This window comes from Lycium barbarum, chromosome 4 (assembly GCF_019175385.1).
Source record: "Lycium barbarum isolate Lr01 chromosome 4, ASM1917538v2, whole genome shotgun sequence".
NCBI classification, from domain to species: Eukaryota; Viridiplantae; Streptophyta; class Magnoliopsida; order Solanales; family Solanaceae; genus Lycium; species Lycium barbarum.
The window spans coordinates 137932702-137957259 of record NC_083340.1 but is presented as its reverse complement, the minus strand read 5'-3'; the positions used below and the strand labels follow the sequence as shown (position 1 = coordinate 137957259).

The 24558-nt window shown below is 32.5% G+C and overlaps 1 protein-coding gene and 1 pseudogene across 1 annotated transcript; both read left to right on the top strand.

The window, feature by feature from the left end:
* Positions 1-513: 513 nt before the first annotated feature.
* On the top strand, positions 514-1804 carry LOC132638683 (cysteine-rich repeat secretory protein 38-like; annotated as a pseudogene).
* A 1912-nt stretch (positions 1805-3716) lies between these two features.
* On the top strand, positions 3717-5190 carry LOC132637884 (uncharacterized). The gene is made up of 3 exons (XM_060354905.1): positions 3717-3835; positions 3970-4262; positions 4538-5190. The coding sequence occupies exons 1-3, from the start codon at positions 3717-3719 to the stop codon at positions 5188-5190; spliced, it is 1065 nt and encodes a 354-aa protein (XP_060210888.1).
* The last annotated feature ends 19368 nt before the right edge of the window (positions 5191-24558 follow it).

Genomic DNA, 24558 nt, shown 5'->3' with positions numbered 1-24558 from the left:
GTTTTTTGATAATTTTTTTTTTAAGAAAATTGACGGACTGCATCAGTTAGTTTTCGTGCAAAAATGCGTGAAAAATATAATTTTTTTATATTATTTTCTTAAATAAGCCGACGGATTTCGTCTGTTTTTTATTTTTTTATTAAAAAACTGACGGTGTCCATCGGTTATTAGAGCAAAAAACAGTATAAATTAAAACAATGTAAGTACTTGAACAAAGAACATGAGTGGTCTAGTGGTAGAGCCCTTTAATGCCAAGGAATATACCCGGGTTCAATTCCAAGTTGTTACATTTCATTATTTTATTTTCAAAAAAAAAAAAAAAACAATGGAGTCCATCGTTGGTTTTCCAAAACCAACGCGACCTAAACCGACTACCCATAGTCCGTCGGTTTTCCCTAAAAAACCGACAAACTTTTTTCTGTCGATTTTTGCCACTTTTTTAGTAGTGTTTAATCATTGGACAAATCAAACCCTCTTCCAACTCCTAGAGTTGTGGTGGATAAATAGATCCCTTTAGTTTTTATCAGATGTTTCGAGTTCGAGCCCTGAGAATAGAAACTTTCTGGTAGGGAGCGCTTCCCCCTTCAATGGGTCTTAAGTGACGTAAATCTAGGTTAATCAATGCTCCAAAATAAAATACCAAACACTGAATACCGAACAAAAATCATTAAAAAAACAAAAAACAAAAACCCTGCCTCAATCATAGTTGCATGGCATATTGGTTTAGTATCAAAAAATTTCTAAATCTGAATATTTATTTGAAAAGAAGTTTTGAAGACTCTTTTCGGAAAGATTCCAAGGCAGATGATTTCTCCGATTTAGCTTTATTTTCAGGTCTAATTAATGTGATCTTGGTAATTCTTAACCACATGTAACTTATGATGCAAAAAAAAAGGTAGTTAATTTTACGAATAACCCATGATATTGTGAAATAGAAGTTAGACGAATCGTTAGCTAGACACAGAAAATTTTATATAATTGGAGGAAATAGTCAGCTTCCCTCACAAAAACTAAAAGAAAAAAAATCAGCTATAGAACGATAATGGTCCATTTCCTAGTTGCAACTAGCAAGCTTAGCTTGTTCTGTCATGTACTTGAAGTATGGCTCGCGCCAACAGTCACTATGCACAAAACTTAAAAAATCTCTTAGCTGATCTCAACTTGAGAACTCCTCCAACAGGGTTCTCCACTACCTCAATGGGGAAAAAACCTGATCGAACACATGGACTTTCTCTATGTCGTGGTGTGTTAAGTGCCGATTGCAAGTCCTGTGTGTTAGCTGCTAGTGAAGATCTTGGAAAACGTTGTCCATACGACAAAGAAGCCATCGTATGGTACGATAATTGTCTCTTGAAATATTCCGACGATTGTTTCCGTGGAGAAATTGACAATACGTACAAGTTTTCCTTGTGGAATCCTGCTTTTGTGAGTAATCCAGAGTATTTTAATCCATTGACAAAGGAATTGTTGGTATGATTGGCTGAAAAAGCTTATGGGGTGCAGAATTTGTATGCAACTAAAGAAATTGACATTGGGAAAAATGAAAAATTGTATGGATTGGTTCAGAGCACAAGGGATCTTTCTAAAGAGGATTGTAAGAAGTGTCTTGACAGTATTATTACTGAACTTCCAAAATGTTGTGATGGAAAAAAAGGTGGAAGATTTGTTGGCGGGAGCTGCAACTTTAGGTATGAAATGTACTCTTTCTTTAATGCTCCTTAGAAATTAGAATACGTTATTAATGCTGAATAAATAATCACACACATACATAAATATATATATGTGTGTGTGTCTGGACGGCTTGACCTAAAAGTCCAATATTGATGTAATTTAGTTTGAATAACTTGCAACTTTTGTTGTTGTTGTTATTATTGCTGTTGTTGTTATAATTACTGTTTTTGTTTTTGTTGTTATTATTCTTTTATGTTGTTATTATTGTTTTTCTGTTTTTAGCTTGTAACACGTTTTTGAATGATCGACCTTTTCTGCCGGTCCTTCTTTTACTGGACTCTATTAGAAGGCACCGTTGAAACTATTACGGACATTTGAATCTAGCTAAAGGGATTTTCTACACATAAATCCACTCATCCAAGCTACTTGCGTCATTGGAGGTTTGGCCCTGACTCCTACATTATTTAAAATAAACAAAAGAATTATCAATAAGGAGGGCGATGCAAAGCGTAACCTCCAAGGATCCTAACTAAAAGTAATAACTATGGACTGAGCTAGCCACAAGGCAGCCTTACCAAATTACTAGAAACAAGAGACCCGGGGGAAGCTAGGAGGCCACTATAGTACAATCCAAAGGAATGCATCACCAAAAAACATGACAACTAGAGACTAGTTCCATAGACAAAAATCATCTATCTACATATATTAAAAGCGTCATAGAGGGGCAGTTCCTCCTCAGAATAATATTAATACTGATATTTCAGAAATTGAGCAAACACCTGAGGGGACTATTAAATTAAGATTTTATGAACCTCCATCTATTTTAGATAAAGCTGAAAGTCATAGTATCAGCACTAGATCTAGACTAACAGGATCAAATTCTTCATGTCATTCTTATATTTCACCCGATTATATTGTCAAAATTCCATCTGAAGCTACTACTTCTCAAGTTAGAGAAACTGATGATAATAGAATCAATAGTCTTAAAATCGATCAAGATAATATTGTTACTGGTATTCAGGATACGGAATTAACCGCGTCTGATATGGATTTTGATGGAATTTAATGGATCAAGTCCAAAAATTTAATTTTAGTCGGGGATCACCCGCAAGAGAAAAAAAATTAGTAATGAATTTTATATGCCCAGATGGGAACCATTTAGAAAGTGGGTTCTTCAAAGTTTTAATAATGATGAAAAAACATTTTTCCGGGAAGACTTTTATAAGGATCTTTCCAAAGTCAATAAAGTTATATCTTTTGTCCCTTGGTTTATGTCCAAATATGTAGGAGATTATACATCTGTTTTAGAACATGAATATAAATTGACTAATGGAGAGATTATTAATACTATATTTCCTCCACAACAATCTTTTCAAATTGGAAAGGATGACAAAAAATTTCATTTTGCAGCTTTTTCAAAATTATTTGAAAACGATACTTTACAAGTTACTGCTAGGCATATTTATAATATGCTGAAACAACAAAATTATGCAAATATTTACAAGAATATCTTGGGTGAACAAATTCTTTCACTACATGATAGAATTGACAAACTATTTTCTCATATAGAAAGATTACATGATTCTACCCTTAATAAAGGGAAAAAGCAGGAAGTTGTTGCTACTCCAAGTATACAGCCTCCACCTGAAATCAAAGATTTTAAATTAAAATATTTTTCAGAATTAGAGCAAATGCTTGATGAGAAATTCAAAACTTTAAATATTAGTCCTTTAATAGCAGAGGATGATGATAATTTTCCTAATATAGATTAAAAGGTCAAGGTTGCAGCAGATATTAATAAACAAGATGAATATTATGCTGATAAACCTGCTCAAAAGATGTATTACTATCCTAGGCCTACTCCTCAAGATGTTTTATTAGAGGAGCATGAGTATATTATTACCAATAGTTATAGTGGTAAAGAGATCTATGAATGAAACATGGATGGTTATAGTGAAAGACAGATTTATTGTACCATACATAGGATGTTGATGTATAGTACGATAAGTAAGGTTAATAAAAATAATGAGCCAACTATCGCAGATATGATTATTGCTGGTTTTACTGGCCAATTAAAAGATTGGTGGGATAATGACTTAACCCAAGAACAGCGTGGTAATATTCTGAATGCTGTAAAAAGGGAGCAAGAATTTCTCAAGAACCAGTTCTAGTTCCAAATGCTATTTATTAATTGGTTATTAATATTATAGAGCATATATCAGGAAGATGGTCGGATAATAATGAAAGTATTAGAACCATGCTTCAGAATTTAAGATGCAAAACCCTTACCTCATTTAGGTGGTATAAGGATGTATTCCTTTGTCGGGTTATGGAATTACCTGAGTGCAATGATACTCATTGGAAATCCAAATTTATAGATGGATTACCCGCCCTTTTTGCGGAAAGAGTTAAAAAAGCTCTTAGGAAAGGAGAAGCTAGTATCAATTATGACAATTATACTTATGGAAAGTTAATAGGCACATGTATGCAGGAAGGCTTAGCCTTATGCAATGAGATTAAGCTGAATCAGCAAATTAAAAGACATGGTCTGAATGAGAGACAACAATTAGGAGAATTTTGTGGACAATTTGGTATGGATATTCCATAAACCAAAGCACCTCATAGGCGCAAGAAAAAAAAGAAAGATTTCCAAGTATGGAAAGAAAAACGCTTGCAAAAGAAAGAAAGGCAGAAAAAAGAATTCAAGAAGAAAAAGGATTTTGTTAAATCCAAAAATCCAAAAGCCTGTTATAAGTATGGAAGAGTTGGTCATTTTTACAAAAATTGTAAAGTCAAGGAAAAGAATAAGAACCTTGATATCGATGATAACCTAAAGAATCTTTATACAAGATATTATTAAATTCAGAACCAGAAGATTCTGGTTTTGAGTCTGATAATTCGGAGGACTCTTCATCAAATGAAGATCTTAGAGTTCTTGAAAATGAAAGTTATACCTCTACCAGTTCAGATGAAGAATGTGCACCATGTCAAATGGGACAACCATGTACTAAGGGTAATAAAGAAGAGGATGAATTTTATAATCTCTTCTCCCAATACCAAGATACCAATATCAATGTTTTAGACGGTAATAACCTTGTGGATTTATTAAAGACCATTAAAGATCCAGAGCTTAGATCTCAAATTATTGATAAGGTGAATGAATCACCAAAGAAGCCAAAAATGCAGATTGGTATTCAAATACAAGAATCACCAGGTCCATACACCATGTCAGAAGTTAAAAAACTTCTTCAACAACGGAGAAATATTATAACTACTCCAGCCACAACCCAAGATTTGGAAAAAGAGATTGATAATCTCAAACAGGAGATTTCCACCCTTAAACAGCATAATATGATTTTAGATGAGAAAATTTCTAGAATCGAGGATAGGGGGAAACAATTTATGGAAATTCCGGCAGATAAAATTGTAGAAGATACATCTGTGGAAGGAAGTACCAGTAAAGAAAGAGAATTTCTGAAAACTCTGGAATTTATTACTTCCCAAAAGTTTTTTTTATAAAAGTTACTCTTTTGATTGATTATAATTTCAAAAAAGAATTTACTGCTCTAGTTGATAGCGGAGCTGATTTAAATTGTATTCCAGAATGATTAATTCCTTCAAAATATTTTCATAAAGCTACCCATAGTTTTAGATCTGCTAATGGGTAGAAAATGGGAATTACTTTTAAATTACTTGAAGCTTATATATGCCATGATAAAGCCTGCATACCAAAAAGTTTTGTGCTGGTAAAAGATATTTCCAATCAAATAATTTTGGGAACCCCATTTTTAAAAAAAATATTTCCTATCCAAAAATGGGATACTAAAGGTATTATAGGAACCTTTGAAGGAAAATCTGTCGAATTTCAGTTTATAACTGAGCCATTTTCAAGGATTATAAATGAAATCAAAGATAGGTTGATGAATAAACATCAACAAGTCAATTTCTTAAAACAAGAAATTTATACTCTTAATATTGAAGAGATTTTGCAAAACCCTAAATTACAGCAAAAAATAGATTTTCTAAAAAATCAATTTTCATTACAAATTTGTAGTGATCATCCTAATGCTTTTTGGGATAGAAAAAAACATATTGTTTCTCTTCCATATGAAGAATCTTTTTCTGAAAATAATATTCCTACAAAAGCAAGACCATGTCAAATGAATTCTGAATATTTAGAATTATGTAAAAATGACATTTCCTTTCTTTTACAAAAGGGCCTTATAAGATCTTCAAAATCTCCATGGTCATGCACAACTTTTTATGTTAATAAACATGTTGAACAGGAACGTGGAGTTCCTAGGTTGGTTATTAATTACAAACCCCTTAATAAAGTTTTAAAATGGATTCCATATCCGATTCCTAATAAAAAGGATTTATTGGATCGTCTCCATAATGCTATTATATTTTCTAAATTTGATTTAAAATCGGGATATTGGCAAATTCAAATTGCCGAAGCAGATAAATATAAAAATGCTTTTAATGTCCCTATTAGGAAATTTGAATGGAATGTTATGCCATTTGGATTAAAAAATGCCCCTTCAGAATTTCAAAAAATTATGAATGATATTTTTATGCCTTATAGCAATTTTATTATTGTTTATATAGATGATATTTTAGTATTTTTCAAATACTATAGAAATGCATTTTAAACATCTTGATATATTCAAGAAAATTATTATTCAAAATGGTCTGGTTATATCTAAACAAAAAATGTCTCTTTTTCAAACAAAAGTCAGATTTCTGGGTGATAACATTGAAAAAGGAAGAATTATTCCCATTAATAGAAGTATTGAATTTGCTTCTAAATTTCCTGATGTTATTACTGATAAAACCCAGCTTCAAAGATTTCTTGAAAGCTTAAATTATATTTCACCATTTTATAAATATTTGGCGAAAGATATATCTATTTTATATGATAGATTAAAAAAGATTCCTAAATCATGGACTGATAGTCATACCCAAGCAGTTCGCAAAATTAAGGAAAAGGTTAATAACCTTCCTTGTCTCGCTTTAGCCAATCCTAATTGGCAAAAGATCATTGAAACGGATGCCTCTGATATTGGGTATGGAGGGATTTTAAAACAGTATTCTCCAGATGATAAATAGGAGTATCTGGTCCAATTCTATTCTGGTAAATGGAATAACAGTCAGAAAAATTATGCTACTGTGGCTAGAGAAATTCTTGCTATAGTAAAATTTGTTCTTAAATTTCAAGGAGATTTATATAATCAAAAGTGTTTAATCAAAACTGATTGCCAAGCAGCTAAATTTATGTTTAATAAAGATTGCAAACATGTTGTTTCTAAACATATGTTTACAAGATGGTGGGCATTATTAGCCCCATTTGATTTTGAAATTCATTATATAAAAAGGACAGATAATAGTCTCCCTGATTTTCTCACCAGAGAATATTTGAGTTCATAACTCTTATTCATCTTATTTGTAGGATGAGGCCCCAATTTAGCCCTAACTCTAATAGAGGAAGGGGAGGTAGAGGAACACCATCAAAAGGAACAGATAGAGGCACCGTTCTAGCCCAAATGGGAAGCAAAAAGCTAATAGCTGATAATATTGCAGGATCTTTGTCACGACCCAACCCCGTAGGCCATGATGACTAGTGCCCGAGCTGGACACTAGTATGTACCTGTTAACTGTAATCATCCGCAACTATCATAATACAGACTTATCAATACCAAGGCAAGACGTCGTCTCAAAACTGTCGCATTATTTAGACGTATCACAACAACCTGTCTCCTGGGGAGTTACAACTTTTAACAGACATTATGGTACATAAGCCGACAAGGCTTTCATAATATATAAGGGAACATCCCCGCCATACACGAGCCGACAAGGCTGCCATTATGAATGGGAATGTCCCAAAACATAAGCCATATAGACACAACTGAACAACATCGATATACAACCCACACATATGTCTACAGACCTCTAAGAGTAACAACAGTATCATATGACGGGACAGGGCCCCGCCGTACCCCTGAATAGACACATATATACAACAGGAGAATCTGTACCAAAACGTTAAGCTCCAGGACAAGGGAGCACTCCAAGATAGCTGAATATGACTCCTAAGCTGGCGGGTTACCAACGTGAGCATCTGTACCTGCGGGCATGAACGCAGCCCCCCGAAGAAAGGGGGTCAGTACGGAATATGTACTGAGCATGTAAAGCATAAATACAATAAACAGTATCATACTGAAGTGAGGAGTACAGAAAACCAGTACAATAACCAGAAAATCACAAGGCTTACCTTTGAATCATAAATCATGGTGTCAATATCAGACTTAACTCGTTATGAAACTTAATGTCAATATTAGAGAATCATCATGTTTATGTGCATATGTATAACGTGTCCCGACCCTCTAGTGAGGGACTCGGTAAATAAAATCATATCATCATCATGTATATATATATATAATGTGTCCCGGCCCTCTAGTGAGGGACTCGGTGAATAAGATCATCATGTGTTGTCCTGGCCGCCATCCCCATATCATCATATCATCATATACATATACATAACGTGTCCCGGCCCTCTAGTGAGGGACTCGGTGAACAATGCAGTGAAGCTGTGCACGAAAACGTGTCCTGGCCCGGGACTCAGTGAAAGACATATTGAGGTATGCACGAGCAGAGTAGTGAGAAACTATATGCAGTTTAAAAACATTCTCAAAGACTCAGTAGGATAATCAACACGAATTACCATTTGAAAATCAGGACAATAGTTGTATTAAATACCTTTTGAATATCACACGGAACATATTAAACATCCCTTGAATGTCATCATAAGTATATCACAAAGCCTTAAGGATCATAGTCATATGTCACTATAGTATGAAACACCTTACAGAAATCCAGTCACTAGTTATCATAGAGTTCCTAAGAATAGGAACGGATATATATCGACTATTAACCAACGTACAAAAAAACTGAAGAGGGAGGCTCAATCACTTGAGAATTGTAATATCAAGAAGTGAATAAGAATCATAAATATCACTCAGAGCTTATGAATGGAATTTCCCCAAAGTTCATATCAGTCATCACTTAAATCTAAGACATGCCGAAAGAAAGAAAGGACAGCTTTACATACTTGTCGGCGACTATTCGTGAATCCTTTTTGCCTCGTCGCTCTTTTCGCCTAATTATATAAAAGTGACGTTATCGTTAGTAACTACATTTTCTAGTTCGCAAATCTATAGTTCATTCTTTTATAGGACCTACATTTCAGTCTATATATATTCTCGCTTAGGTTTTCTATTATCTAAAATTTTAGCGAAAATTCGGCAGCACTTCCCCTATATGTTCACCTATCCCAAATTTCCAATTGCTCTCCTGTTGACACAGAAATACCAATAACAATATATGGATACAATTATATTTCCAATTCCTTCAATTCAACAAGAACAACAACATGTTCGTATCAACACAATTTCAATTTTTGCTTTCTAAACCCTTCGTCATACAATCCATGATAATCATAACCATAATGCAACTTAAAATAAATTTTCCATGCCTATTTAGAACAGCCCCTACACGGCTCAATTCATCTTTCAAGTTCGACAAGGATAACAACAACACATTCTTTTCTTCCGATTTCATGAACTACACCAACAATCCACACGTTACAATATTATTCATATAAATGTAAGAAACTATATTAACATCATATTAGCTTCTACAACAGCCCACAAACAATTACAACTCCAACTTGAACCATTAAGCCTTCATTCTCACCATGCAATCCATAACAACAACCAAAATTTTAAGTAAAATCAGTCCATTTTTTTTTCCCTAGAACAGTCCACGGCTTGGACAACTTTCCCAACTACACCATTTTTTTTTTACACATATAATTCATGTTTATATATGTTTACAATGCATCCAAACTCACCCCAAAACATATTGGAAGTGATTAATTCTTACCTTACCACTTGACCCTTCAATGGCTAGGATTGCCAATTTGAAATTAACACTTGTTCTTGTTGCCTTAAGGAACACTTTTACATTACAATTGTCCTTCCAATTCAGCTAGAACACCTTGAAAATAAATTAGAATCAAGATCATAGGCTTGCAAGAAAATCAACCATGGCCGAGAGCCATGTTCTCACCATCTCCAAGTTTTCTTTTCCGTCACCTTAGAATTTTTATCAAGCAACAAAATTTAATTTTTTTCCTTCAATAGCCATGCTGGCCGAATGCAGCCATGGCCATATTTTCTTTCTCTACAATTTAATTTGCAACAAATGAATGGAAATGGTCATCTTGTTCATGACTTAACCATATATATATGGTTTCCTATTTCCCTACACGAGCCCCCCCCCCCCCCCTATATTGAGTCACCATTGCATTGTTTCATTATTATTATTATAAGTTTAATTATTTTTTTTTGAAGATTAATCGGGTGGGACCCACAAAAACCGAATTAAGCTAATAAATTCTTAATTAATCATTAAATATTGTCTAATACTCTAATCACAATTAATTAATTCCCAATCTCCAATAATAACATTTTTACACTAATTACAATTTATAAATAATTTATGTTCTAATTAAAATTGAAAATTAAAAGTTTCTATTTCGTGTCCGGGAAGGGTTTCGTCTTTACTCGCGTCGATTCTTTTGCAAAAAATCTCGGCGTATAAAAATATGGGGTATAACAATCTTCCAGTAATAGCAGGAAGCAAATTACATATGAAGAATATTTGGCTTTCATAGAAGCCCAGCAGAAGAAGGATAATATGACACCTTGATATTTTAGTACCCTTACTGACGATGATCATGAGGACACCGATTCATATGAACAAAATGACAATAGCGAGTTAATAATTCTCATAGAAAATGAAGATCTCCAATGGAGAAATGAGCCTTGGCAAATCATGCAAAGGTATTTCGATCAAGCATCATACGCTACAACTACTTATAAATATCGCATGAATTATAAGCTGGTTCTTTCATCTTTAGGATCAGCAAAATTTCAACATTTTTACCCTGCTAATAGCAAAAAGGTTTATAACTTTTCAAAAATTATTATAAAAAAAATTTTCTCTCCAAATGAATGGGGAATCAGTACTTTAAAGGAAAAGGATTATATCCATCCTGAACAAAAAATCCCAGTTAAATTTAACTATTGGGATTATGTTGAAGCCTTTAATAAAGTCTTTTTATATGAAATTCCTAATAGGAAACATTCATGGTTTATAAAAATATGTGCCAATGTTTATAAACAGGGCATTCCAAATTGGTTTTGTCAATGGTGGATCCATTATGGTCCAACCATAAAAATTTTACCGGAACTCTTTAAAAGTTTATATATGAAATGGATTGAAGTTTGTCAAAAAATTATAGACTTGGAGACTAATACTACTTTCTTTGACGGAATTGCTAATATGTATTTCTTCATTGAATTTTCTATCCCATGGATCATGAAATGGTCTGTCGAAGTGGGTAATAACCCACACAATATACCTTGTTTAAACAGAATTTTTTATACCAAATTTTGGAAAAAATTAATTCAAAAATCAAATGATGGCACAATTTCGGGACAAGAGTTAATAAACCAAGTTGAAGCTACCATAGCTAGCTACAGAGATTCCATCCAGTCTAGACAACAAAGGGAAATTCCTAGCCCCTTTCAGCATATTACTAGAAAAATTCAGATGAAAAAGGGAATTATACCCCCGCAGCAGATGATAGCTGCATACATGGAAGAATTGAAAAAGGATTTAATAAAAAATCTTGACATGGAAATCCTTTCCGATGCATCTATGGCATCAGTTGGTCATACTACTGATAATGAAGATGATGATGCAAATGCAGACCGTGTTTTAGCAGGAGAATCTCAAAGTTCGGATAATACTAAAGACTTTTCCCAATTCTAAGTGTTAAATTCACAAGCCAGTAGGAAGAATCTTCCAGCTCAGCCAAAGATAAGGGAAAATCAAAGGTGAAGTGATGAGGTGGATCCCGCCACAAGAATCTGCTTTTATAAAGTATATCTTTTTATAAAAGTAGTTTATCTTTTATAATTATTAGACTGTTATAAAAGCAGTTTGTTTTTTATAAGTTAATAAACTTTATTGATAAAGTAAATTTATTAGGTTGTTAGGTGTCATTATAGCATTTATTAGGTGTAAAATTTTCAAACTTTGCTTTTTTTAGCACTAGGCACGTTTTTAGTCTTCAGACTTTTTGAAGACTTTTCCTTTTAACTTTAGACATTGTTGGCCACTTGTCGGCCGCCCTCTTTTTGTCCGTTTTCCCTTTGATCCGTTATAAAATGATCATTTTGTAAAGAATGGAGGCAGGTTTTCACAGACCACCTTCTCCCTCCACTTGTAAAATATTCTCTAAATAAAAAAAAGTTTGTTGTTTATTATCTCCATCTCTACTGAGCACAATTTTCACTTCTAGGTAATCTTTACTTTATTTTGTTTTACATTTAGATTACTTGTTTATATTTAGCCTAAATGACAGGCTAAAATCTTGTGTTGAACTATATCACACTAGACTACTAAGTATTATGGTGAAAATACTTTAATTAACTAGGATTCACCAAAGATGGTACTGAGATCAGGCAGAGAATAACCCAGGCGGATTGTTCAAACTCAGGCGGTGGTCCTGTTGTTTTGCCCGCTTAGCCGAGGTGGCATCTAGGGCTGTTTTTGGACTTGTCCTGAGTTGAACAACCCCATCACCAGGGTTATTAACCTAGTAAAAGTCCTTCAGGAGCATGAGCATATTATTACCAATAGTTATAGTGGTAAAGAGATCTATGAATGGAACATAGATGGTTATAGTGAAAGACAGATTTATTGTACCATACATAGGATGTTGATGAATAGTACGATAAGTAAGGTTAATAAAAATAATGAGCGAACTATCCCAGATATGATTATTGCTGGTTTTACTGACCAATTAAAAAGTTGGTGGGATAATTATTTAACCTAAGAACAGCGTGGTAATATTCTGAATGATGTCAAAAGGAAGCAAGGAACTTCTCAAGAACTAGTTCTAGTTCCAAATGTTGTTTATTAATTGGTTATTAATATTATAGAGCATTTTTCAGGAAGATGGTCGGCTAATAATAAAACAATTAGAACCATGCTTCAGAATTTAAGATGCAAACCCTTACCTCATTTAGGTGGTATAATGATGTATTCCTTTGAATCTTTGATTTCAGGTGGAAGTTCTATACTTGGAGTAGCAACAACTTCCTGCTTTTTCCCTTTATTAAGGGTAGAATCATGTAATCGTTCTATGTGAGAAAATAGTTTGTCAATTCTATCATGTAGTGAAAGAATTTGTTCACCCAAGGTATTCTTGTAAATATTAGCATAATTTTGTTGTTTCAACATATTATTAATATTCCTAGCAGTAACTTGTAAAGTATCGTTTTCAAATAATTTTGAAAAATCTGCAAAATGAAGAATTTTGTCATCCTTTCCAATTTGAAAAGATTGTTGTGGACGAAATATAGTATTAATAATCTCTACATTAGTCAATTTATATTCACGTTCTAAAACAGATATATAATCTCCTACATATTTGGACATAAACAAAGGGACAAAAGATATAACTTTATTAACTTTGGAAAGATCCTTATAAAAGTCTTCTTGGAAAAATGTTTTTTCATCATTATTAAAACTTTGAAGAACCCACTTTCTAAATGGTTCCCATCTGGGCATATACAATTCATTACTAATTTTTTCTCTTGCGGGTGATCCCCGACTAAAATCAATTTTTTGGACTTGATCCATTAAATTCCATCAAAATCCATATCAGACGCGGTTAATTCCGTATCCTGAATACCAGTAACAATATTATCTTGATCGATTTTAAGACTACTGTTTCTATTATCATCAGTTTCTCTAACTTGAGAAGTAGTAGCTTCAGATGGAGTTTTGACAATATAATCGACTGGTGAAATATAAGAATGACATGAAGAATTTGATCTAGTTAGTCTAGATCTAGTGCTGATACTATGACTTTCAGCTTTATCTAAAATAGATGGAGGTTCATAAAATCTTAATTTAATAGTCCCCTCAGGAGTTTGCCCAATTTCTGAAGTATCAGTATTAATATTATTCTGAGGAGGAACTACCCCCTCTATGACCCATTCTTTGGGGAAATCAATTTCATCCCATTTGATAGGTCTTCGAGTAATAATTTTGGATTTTCCAAAATTAGTTTCTATCACAATAGTTTCATTTTTGAAATCCATAATTTTACACATAGGATTCATAGTATATAATGGTTTAAAATATATTCTATAACAAATACATATTACTTCAGTACCGGGGGCATATAATTATAACCATGTAATTTAACACTTAATATTAAAGTATCTAAAGAACTGCAAATTAGGATAAGCATTAAAATATACAGGGCCATAAGCCAAACTAGTTTGAACTGTCCCTATGAGGGATTTTTTCCAATCTCGGTTCCTACCATCTCTTAAAGCTGCTATAAAGTTTTCCGGTAAACCTCTTAATGTTAGTGGCTTAAACGCAACATGTACTAACCCAATATGCATAAATCTATGGGTTTCCCTATAAGGGGCTAAATCACTTGCAGATAATAATCTAAAAGTAGCATGGTCACTATCAACTGTAATTGTTTCTTCAGTGGTAAAATACCACTTGCTTGAAACTTAATTTCTCAAAAGTACCCATTTGATAAATTAATCTAGGCTGAATTTTAGGAATAGTCCACTTATTAAGCAGATCTAATTGCTGAGGCATATCATATTCCTCTTTTTTACTATTTTTAATAGTATTTTTTCTTCTAATGATATCCATTAGTAGATGTGTGTTGAACATATATCACCTATTACTATTCTTGTACCATGGCTCTGATACCATCAATCGTTGATGATGATAATAATAATATAGCATAACGGTTATTCTTCCATAAAAGCTTACGAATCTCTCTCAACTTTTATCACAATCAAAACTTTTTGAATTCAAAAACCACTAAAGATCTAAAAATTTCCAAATACAGAAAAATATACACTAAAATATAATGAAGTATGGTTTATTGTTTAAGAAATATAAAGTTGTAGTATGCGTATATACAATGGAATACAATGAAATATATCAAAAACTGTTTCATAAATTAGAAATACAAAAAGCAGAAATACATTGAAATACAGCAAAATACAAAAGTTGTGGAAACAAAGTGTAGTAAAAATAGGCTCTATATTTGGAATATTCACTATATTTGCACCAAAAAAGATAAATACATTGAAATACAGCGAAATAATGTACTGAAATATACTGAAAATTAAATATATTGTTTGTTAATACACTGAAATACACTGAAATATACTGAAACATTTTATCAAACACTTGGTGGGCATGAAGCTCCACAACTCTCATCAATGGTGTTCTTATGGAAAAGAAGCGAGTCATCTCAGATTGCTACAAAAAGGACGTTATCTGGAGATAAAGACTTTCAATTGAACTAGTTAATAAAGCTTCACTCTGTCGGCCTTCACCGTTGTTAGAGCTCTTTTTTTCACTCCGTCGTCGACCATGGCTTCACTCCGTCGTCGACCTTCACTCCGTCGTTGACCATGGCTCTTTTTAATAAAGCTTCACTCCGTCGTCGACTATGGCTGCTGCTACTACTGTAGGATTCTTCTGATTTGTAAGAGAAAATGAGATCTAGGGTAGGTGATGGAACATAAGCATATGGAGTTCAGATCAGAAGAACTAGAACCTGAAGGTTTTTTTCGAGTTTGGAGATGGAGATGGTAGTAATAGTGGTGGTGGTGTTGACGGCGGCGAGGGTGGTGGAGATAGAGAAAGGAGGGAAGGGTAAGTGAGGGGAAGGAGAAGAGAGGCTGGAGATAGAGTAAGGGAGGGAGAGAGGCGGTAGTGAGGGGAAGGAGAGAGAGGAGAGGGAATTTTTTTTTTTAGGGTTCGGAGAAGATGATAAATCTTAAATGTGTAGAGAGGGAGAATAGAGAGGTACATGTATTTCAAAATTTACTGGACCAGTTATGCAATGTAATTTTGAAAAAATAAAGCTACAAAAATTAAATAAAAAATAAGGTAGTTTTATTCATAAATAAGTCTTACAGGTAGCTATGACAAGTAAATTTTCCTATAGAAAAGGGATTAGTCTAATACTTCTACAAAAGAGGCTAATATTCCATATTATTCATCATAAATCATCTATATAGGGATTACATAATTTATTCCCTCTTCCTCTTCTACTCACTCAGCCGATATGATAATTATCAGTACTTCAGTAAGTTTTTACATCTAATTTTAACCACTGGAGCCTTTTTTTTCTTTTCTTACATAACATGTGTTTGGTTTACTTTGGGTTGGATTGATTGACAGACTTTTGCTACGTCTTTGCACGCAGTAATAAGGTACACTAGCTTTTCCTACTGCAATAATAAGAAATTACTCGTTGTTGATTGCTGCTTTAAATTAATTACGCACGATTGTGTATGTTTGCTTTACGTTCTACATGTTTAACTTAGGCATTTCTGATCAAATTGATACGGATTGGAGATAATTGGTTAAGTTTAGTTTTTTACACGTCGTGTGGTCATTAAGATTAGTGTGGCTCATGTTAAACTATTTTCATGACGATTCACTAATCCTATCACGTTTCTAATTAAACCCAAATAGTATTTGTCTATAATTAGGTTGGTTAATATTTTGTGCCCCTTGATGAAGCATCATGGGATCCTTTTACACTAATACTCATTGTTGCTTGATGAGTGATGGAATATGGCATGACTACTGAGATGCAAATTAAAATTTCTCCTACGTGGTTAGATGTGTTATGCGAGCTTAAACAACTATTGTGTCATGGGTTGTGATGACGTTCAAGCTTAAACAAATCGGGGTTGAACTCTAGCAACCAAAAGGACTGTATTTTCTTTAGTTCATCATCTCTCTTTATATTTTTAATCTGGTATTGTCTGACCCTTATGCCCTTTTTGACTCAATTTTCATTGTGGAGTTATTGATTTTAAATGTTTTTGTGTCTTGAAAGTTAACACAGAAAGTCATACTCTAGGTAAGTTTCAATTTTTTTAATTTATATTTCTCTCATAATTTCAATAGCTATCCACGCGCTCTATTATATACAAAGTATCGATTTATTTACAAAATTAGTAAGATTATATTTTTTTATAGCTATCTTGTAATTACATAGCTATTCATATATGTACTTCAGGCATGGTTAGACAATTTACTTAAATTTTCTCTAAACACGTCTTTTTTCACGCATTTGAATAATTCACCAAAACACATTGTCTTTAAGATGTGTCGTGAAGAACCATTACAAGATATGAGAATGGAAGATGTCTTAATATAAATAAGTCAAACAATCAAAATTTTGCAAAACATAATTTTAAGAAGTCTCCAACTTGGTATGAAAATCTCCAAAACCAATTTATTACTTGAACTTTTTATCAATTGTTTTTTAGGTAAAATAAATCTAGTTCAATATTTACGGTGTTCAGTCATAAAAAGGCAAAAAAATATTTTGCGATTTTATGAACACCATTTGTCAAGCAGTTGGTTCCTCAACTATGTGAAATTTACTATCTTCCTCTTCTTGTTATTTCCTGAAGAAAAAAAGGTCCAAAAGTAAATTTGCTAGATCGGGTAAAGAAAGTCCGATGGTCACTGTATAGACTATATTGTAAAACAAGACATAAAAATTCTGATAAATAATCAAATCAGAAATAGTAAAAAAGGGAAAGAAAAAAAAATTGAAAGCTAAAAAGGAATGTCACCTTAGAGTCTAAACAGAGAGAGTAATGATTGCTCCAAAGAAATGAAAAGAGAAAGAAGTTTTGTGGAGTTCAATCTTGAAGAATGAAGACTGTTTACATAACTACTAGTAGTAGCACAAAATGTAAAAAGGTCAAAAAAATGTTGACTTCTTAAAATTATGTTTTGCAACTACAATCTTTATCAACCCAAATGACATTTGATCTGAACACCAATGATCTCTAATGTAAATTTATGTTGCACCTGGAACTGGACATGCTCATTTCAATGTTGTGAAACTTGAAGCTTCTTGTAAAGAGTATGGTGGGGAGGTTCCACATGCAAACTTTGAAACTTTGATTGTGCAAATTATTCAAATCGTTCTATAGTGACTTAAAAATGTATGCAATCATGTTTAAAATTGTCAAGATTGCCCTCATGTTTATTACATATGCTATCATATTTTTTTATATCAGCACGTGTTATAAGATTAATTTATATATTGTATAAAGGGTCAAAGTTGTCAATGGACTAAAAGATATGGGTCAAGTTAGGCCTTAAGGCCTATCTTTATATTTCAAAGTTAGTCAAGTTAGGTCTTAACGCATCACTTTAGATTCCAAAGTTAATCAAGTAATTAGTCAAGTTAGGCCTTAAAGCATAACTTTAGATTCCAAAGTTAGTTAAGTTAAGTCTTAAGGCATAATTTTAGATTCCAAAGATAGTCAAGTTAGGCCATAAGATCTATCGTTATATTTCAAAGTTAGTCAAGTTAGGCCTAATGCCTATCTTTGGATTCCAAAATTAGTCAAGTTAGGCCTTAAGGCCTATCTTTATATTTCAAAGTTAGTCAAGTTAGGCCTTAAGGCATAACTTTAGATTCCAAAGTTAATCAAGTTAGGCCACAAGGGATAACTTTAGATTCCAAAGTTAATCAAGTTAGGCCACAAGGGATAACTTTAGATTCTAAAGTTAGTCAAGTTTGGCTTTAAGATCTATCTTTAAATTCCAAAGTTAGTCAAATTAGGCTTTAAGGCATATTTTCATATTCCAAAGTTAGTCAAGTTAGGCCTTACGGCAGAACTTTAGATTCCAAAGTTAGTCAAGTCTTAAGGTCTAACTTTATATTACAAAGTTAGTCAAGTTAGGCCTTGAGGCATAACTTTAAATTCCACAGTTAGTCAAGTTAGGCCTTAAGGCCTATATTTATATTCCAAAGTTAGTCAAGTTAGACCTTAAAGCATAACTTTAGATTTCAAAGTTTATCAAGTCTTAAGGTCTAACTTTATATTCCAAAGTTAGTCAAGTTAGGCTTTAAGACATAACTTTAGATTCCATAGTTATTCAAGTTAGGCCTTAAGCCCTATCTTTATATTTCAAATTTAGTCAAGTTAGGCGTTAAGACATAATTTTAGATTCCAGAGTTAGTCAAGTTAGGCCTTAAGGCATATCTTTATATTAAAAAATTAGTCAAATTAGGCCTTAAATCATAACTTTAGATTCCAAAGTTAGTCAAATTAAGCCTTAAGGTCTAACTTTATATTCTGAAGTTAGTCAAGTTAGGCCTTATGACATAACTTTAGATTTCAAAGTAAGTCAAGTTAGGCCTTAAGGCATAACTTTCGATTCGAAATTAAAATTAGTCAAGTTAGGGCTTAAGACCTATCTTTATATTCCAAAGTTAGTCAAGTTAGGCCTTAAGACATAATTTTAGATTCCAAAGTTAGTCTTAGATTCCAAAGTTAGTCAAGTTTGGCCTTAAGACCTATCTTTATATTCTAAAGTTAGTCAAGTTAGGCCTTAATGCATAACTTTAGATTCCAAAGTTAGTTAAGTTAGGTCTTAAGACCTATCTTTATATTCCAAAATTAGTCAAGTTAGGCCTTAAGGCATAACTTTATATTCCAAAATTAGTCAAGTTAGGCCTTAAGACATAACTTTAGATTCCAAAGTCAGTCAAGATAGGCCTTAAGACCTATCTTTATATTCCAAAGTTAGTCAAGTTAGGCCTTAAGGCATAACTTTAGATTCTAAAGTTAGTCAAGTTAAGCCTTAAGGTCTAACTTTATATTCCAAAGTTAGTCAAGTTAGGCCTTAAGGCATAACTTTAGATTCCAAAGTTAGTCAAGTTATGCCTTAAGACCTCTCTTTATATTCTAAAGTTAGTCAAGTTAGGTCTTAAGGGATAACTTTAGATTCCAAAGTTAGTCAAGTTAGGCCTTAAGACTTATCTTTATATTCCAAAGTTAGTCAAGTTAAGCCTTAAGACCTATTTTTATATTCAAAAGTTAGTCAAGTTAGGCTTTAAGGCATATCTTTATATTCTAAAGTTAATCAAGTTAAGCTTTAAGGCATATCTTTATATTCTAAAGTTAGTCAAGTTAGGCCTTAAGGCATAACTTTGATTCCAAAGTTAATCAAGACTTAAGGTCTAACTTTATATTCCAATGTTAGTCAAGTTAGGCCTCGAGGCATAACTTTAGATTTCACAGTTAGTCAAGTTAGGCCTATCTTTATATTTCACAGTTAGTCAAGTTAGGCCTTAAGGCCTATCTTTATATTCCAAAATTAGTTAAGTTAGGGCTTAAGACATAACTTTAGATTCCAAAGTTAGTCAAGTTAGACCTTAAGACCTATCTTTAGATTCCAAAGTTAGTCAATTTAGGCCTATCTATAGATTCCAAAGTTAGTCAAGTTAGGATTTAAGATATAACTTTAAATTCTAAAGTTAATCAAGTTAGACCTTAAGTGAGTGTTTGGATTGACTTATTTTAAGTTTTTGGGTTTGCTTATTTTAAGTGTTTATTAGCTTTTAAGCACTTTTTTAGTTTTTGTGGTGTTTGACAATGACAACAGTGCTTAAAACCACTAACTTTTAGGCATGAAAAGCACAAAAATTAAGCGAAAAGTCAAAAATTGGGTATTCCCGACTTATGAATTTTAACTTTTAGCTTATAAGCTACTTTTTAAAAGTCAATCCAAACACTCTCCGAGGCATTTTAGCGTTCATTTTATGTTCCTCGCATTAATTTTCCTCTGTACCTTTAGACTTCATTATACATTTCTTTTGCTGCACTTACAACATGCGACATTCTATCCTCTCTCACAGTTTAACTGCTTAATTAAGGTGCTTGGTGGCGGTGCATTTCTTGATACCAAATGACATCACGTTTATTAAACTGTAATAGTAGATATGTAGCAAGCACTGCGATTGTATCTGTTGCTAGCCGTATTAAATGGCAAAGTGCTGCTTCTTTGGCATCTTCCCAAAAATATAGAATTGTTAAAAAGTACAATAAAAAGGGAAGTGTAATTTTTTGGTGACTGGAATGTGCTCTGCACTATGTCGACAGTAATGATATCTCTTCTGCAGCTTTAATGATCTCATTTTTTCGATTTTCTTCATTTTTTTTTTTATTGTATTTTCAGATCTGTAAGTGAGGTTATCTGATTGATTGGATAATTAGTAAAAAAAAAATGTTTGGATAATGCCAATGAAAGCTTCAAACCGTTATAGAGAAGTTGATGACTAAATTTGAAATCCACCATAGTTGATACTTGGAGCTCCTGGGTTTGAAATCTGAAGGAGGAGAGAAGGATGAAGTTGGAGAAGAAGATGAGTTGGAGAAGAAACATAAGCTATATGGGATGGGAGGGATAATTTCATCCACTTATTATTAACTTAAAGGGTTGAAGGATAAAAACTACAACAATAGGAGGGACAAAAATTAAAGACTAGCCCAAAATAAAGGCAGTTTGTGCTAATGACAGTAATATGAACGTTGTAACTTTACTAGGTAAGTTTATTTTCCTTTAATATTTTCTATGTTTAGTTCAAAAAACTTTGTTAATATAGTTCAATAAGTTGACTAAATTACCAGAAAGAAAATGTGAAAGGTGTGAATAAAAAGACATGTTCTCGGAGCTACGAAAGGAACATGAAAATTAGAAAATAGTTGTTTTACCACCTGCAATGAGAATTTTCTTTTTTCCTTTAGTGAACTATGAGTATTGCCTGTTTGTTTTACGTTTTTATGCTATTGAGATTGACTTGCACTGTGTTATTCCAAAGTGATAGTCTCTAGATTTATTGTTAAGGTATTTTAGAGATGTTACCCTTGACATTTTGTTGTTTTTCTCTGATCGGCATAGTCAAATGTGCCAACAAGAATGAGTTCTGATAGATAATTTTAGTGATAGATTATTATTTTCCATTCGACAAAGTTTGTATAGATTGAAGTTAGTTTTGAAGGCTTAATCGTATATTTACACCCAATAATTTTTAACAAGATTCTTTGCATACATCAAGTCTCTTTTTCGTGAATATGGAGCTCAAATGATCTTTTAATTGTAATCCTTTAGTATTTGGTATGAATATCAAATTGATCGGTTCCTATTAAGTCTAAATTTAGTATTATAATCCTTTTAACATATTACTTAAATTACTGCATCACAAAATTGACAACAAATTATACACTTTATACTTACTTTTATTTTATTACATTATTAAGATTTCATACATAGTGTCTAATCAAGTTGCTAGCCTTTATAATCAAACCATAAAAATAATAATGTGATGAACCCTATTAAACTGCATAGTTTGATCTGACTCGAATTGACTAACTGCTCAACAAATTCAGTTTGTATTTTTCCTCTGAAATATTCTTTTACTCATTACACAGATGTATTACTATGATTTATACCATTAATACTATTCACATGGCCGAATACACATGTAAACCACGTGTCCAAATACTAGCTAAAATATAATGAAGAGGTTCCTTTCAAGGTGATAGCCTATAGTGTGGTTCAATTGGGTAGCATGCTTAGCTAGTGCATCAGCTATCATATTGCCTTCTCCATAACAACGAAACAATTGTACTTTTTGTTAAATTTACTTTTCTTCTGCTTCATGATTTAATTGATGATGGAAAGATTTACTTACTTTTTAGTCTAAAAATATGGTAGAACATTTAGGCTCTTTCTAAATTTAGTTACTACATTAATTATAAAATATTTAATTTTCTTTTAGTTTAGTATCTATAAGGAAAATAACATATTTTATTTTATTTTATTTTTTCTATTTTTCTATAAATAGAGATGTAATCTTTTATTTTTCAACACAAGAAACAATGCTTCGATTTTCTCTCTAGCTTTTTCCATTCCATAACACTTTTCTACCCCCGATTTGGTCTTGAATTTTCTCCACATCCCTTTGGAGATGTCATGAGGAGCTAATATTCCATTAATCATTTTTACAAGAAGCATATGTACTTTATAGTTGTCATAGAACCTATTTGGATTGACTTATTTTAGGTGTTTTTAAGCCAGAATAGCTTTAAACATTTTTGTAGTGTTTGGGTAAGATAAATAGTGCTTTTAACAGTCATTTGGCTTAGTTGATTTAAAGTAGCTGATAAGCATTAAGTGTTGATAAGTATTCTTAAGTGCTGAATCTGATTTGATAAATAAGTAGTTACGTGTTTCGATAAAAGTGTTGAAACTGATATTAAGCAGCTAAAGAGTTTTGCAAAAAAACAAAAAATGTTGATAAGCATTTTTCCTGTTACAATGACTTAAATACCCTTAAAGTTGTTTATACTAATAAGAACGTTATTTTTATAAGTTCTTAATACCAAATTCATTAAAATACGAATTAATTTATGCCTCGTTTTATTTTTAATACATAATTAATTAGATAAAATTATTTCTTATGAATATAAATTATTTTATGATAAGCTAAATTACAATCATAAGCTATAAAAAATAGTTAATAATTACACTAAAGTTTGTTAGTATAACATACTCAAATAGTACACAATATTTGAACAAAAGAAACACATATGCAATTAATGAAATTTTGTTTACTGCTACCTAAATCAAACTATTCAACTATTATAAATATCTTGAGCACTCAAATCACGAGCAACCATTCAAGGATATTATCTCCTTGATTTTTTGGATTTTCGATGTTTGCATTTATGAAATTCTCGTATGTTTTTAATGGTCTTAGAGGAGAGCTATTGGGTTTTAAAGAAGTGGGGTGAGGAAGTAATGTGATGGAGAGGGTTAGGATTTTATTAAAGTAAAGGTATTTCAGGGATTACGAAATAATATTAGGGATAGAATAATAAAAGTTTTGGTCAAACCAAAATTGCTTACAAGCTCAAAAATAATAAGTTAGGGGAGACTAACTTATGACTTATTTTTAGCTTATAAGTACTTTTATTTTTACCAAACGCGGAGATTAACCGAAAAATGCTTATAAGCTTAACCAAACACCCTCTTAGGCACTTGTTTTAAGCAAATATAATAAAAATAAGCTAAAAATCATAAATTAGAATTCCTAACTTATAAGCCATAAGTTAAAAGCCCATCCAAACAGGCTTGTAGTGTTGGTCACTGCATCAAAGTAACAACAAACAAAGCTGCCTGAGTGTCACAATAACTGTTAGCGGAGAATTGAAGAGGATTAGCAAATGCCATGATGAGTTGCTAATCTCTATCACGCTACTTTCATCAGTATGAACAATGATAGGACTATTAAGTTTGTTGTTTAAATAAATCAGTTTGCTAGATAGCTTGTGCTTGTAGTTGAGGACAATGTTACAAGAGTTAAGATAGAAAAAGGAAAAAGGAAAAGGCATCTTGACTTTGAAAACTCAAATGGCAAGCAAGGGAAGTACTAGCTAACTAATGACAAGGATAGGAGATAGAGACTGATGAAGGTGGGAGAGGAGCTTGGTAGCTTGTTCTGAGACCTAAGTAAGACATTCTCTTCGTCAAGAGAGATCGAGTAGCATAGAAGCTTTGACTTAAAGCTTAGGATAAAATAAAAAAGGAAACTAAGGAAACTTTTAGGTTCAGGGAAAGAAAAAGGCTAGTGAAGTCCCAGTTCTAGCTATTGTCCATAGTGCTGAACATTTTTCTCACTCATATATTAAGTTGGATGAGAGTCTGATGCCAGACTCTTGCCAAGGAAATATTTTTGTGGCCATACTTCTTTGCACATTTGGCCTTCCATATTTTTCAGCATACAATGCTGGGGTAATCTGTAGAAAGAGCCTATGCACAACATTATTAGGCTTACCATTCCACCAGCTTTGAAGAAGAGCATTTATATTCAAC

Coding starts and splice junctions, on each gene's coding strand:
- LOC132637884 (XM_060354905.1), top strand. CDS start 3,717: ATGATTATTGCTGGTTTTACTGGCCAATTAAAAGATTGGTGGGATAAT. Junction 3,836..3,969: donor CAAGAATTTCTCAAGAACCA/GTTCTAGTTCCA, acceptor TACCTCATTTAG/GTGGTATAAGGATGTATTCC. Junction 4,263..4,537: donor AGAATTTTGTGGACAATTTG/GTATGGATATTC, acceptor TATTAAATTCAG/AACCAGAAGATTCTGGTTTT.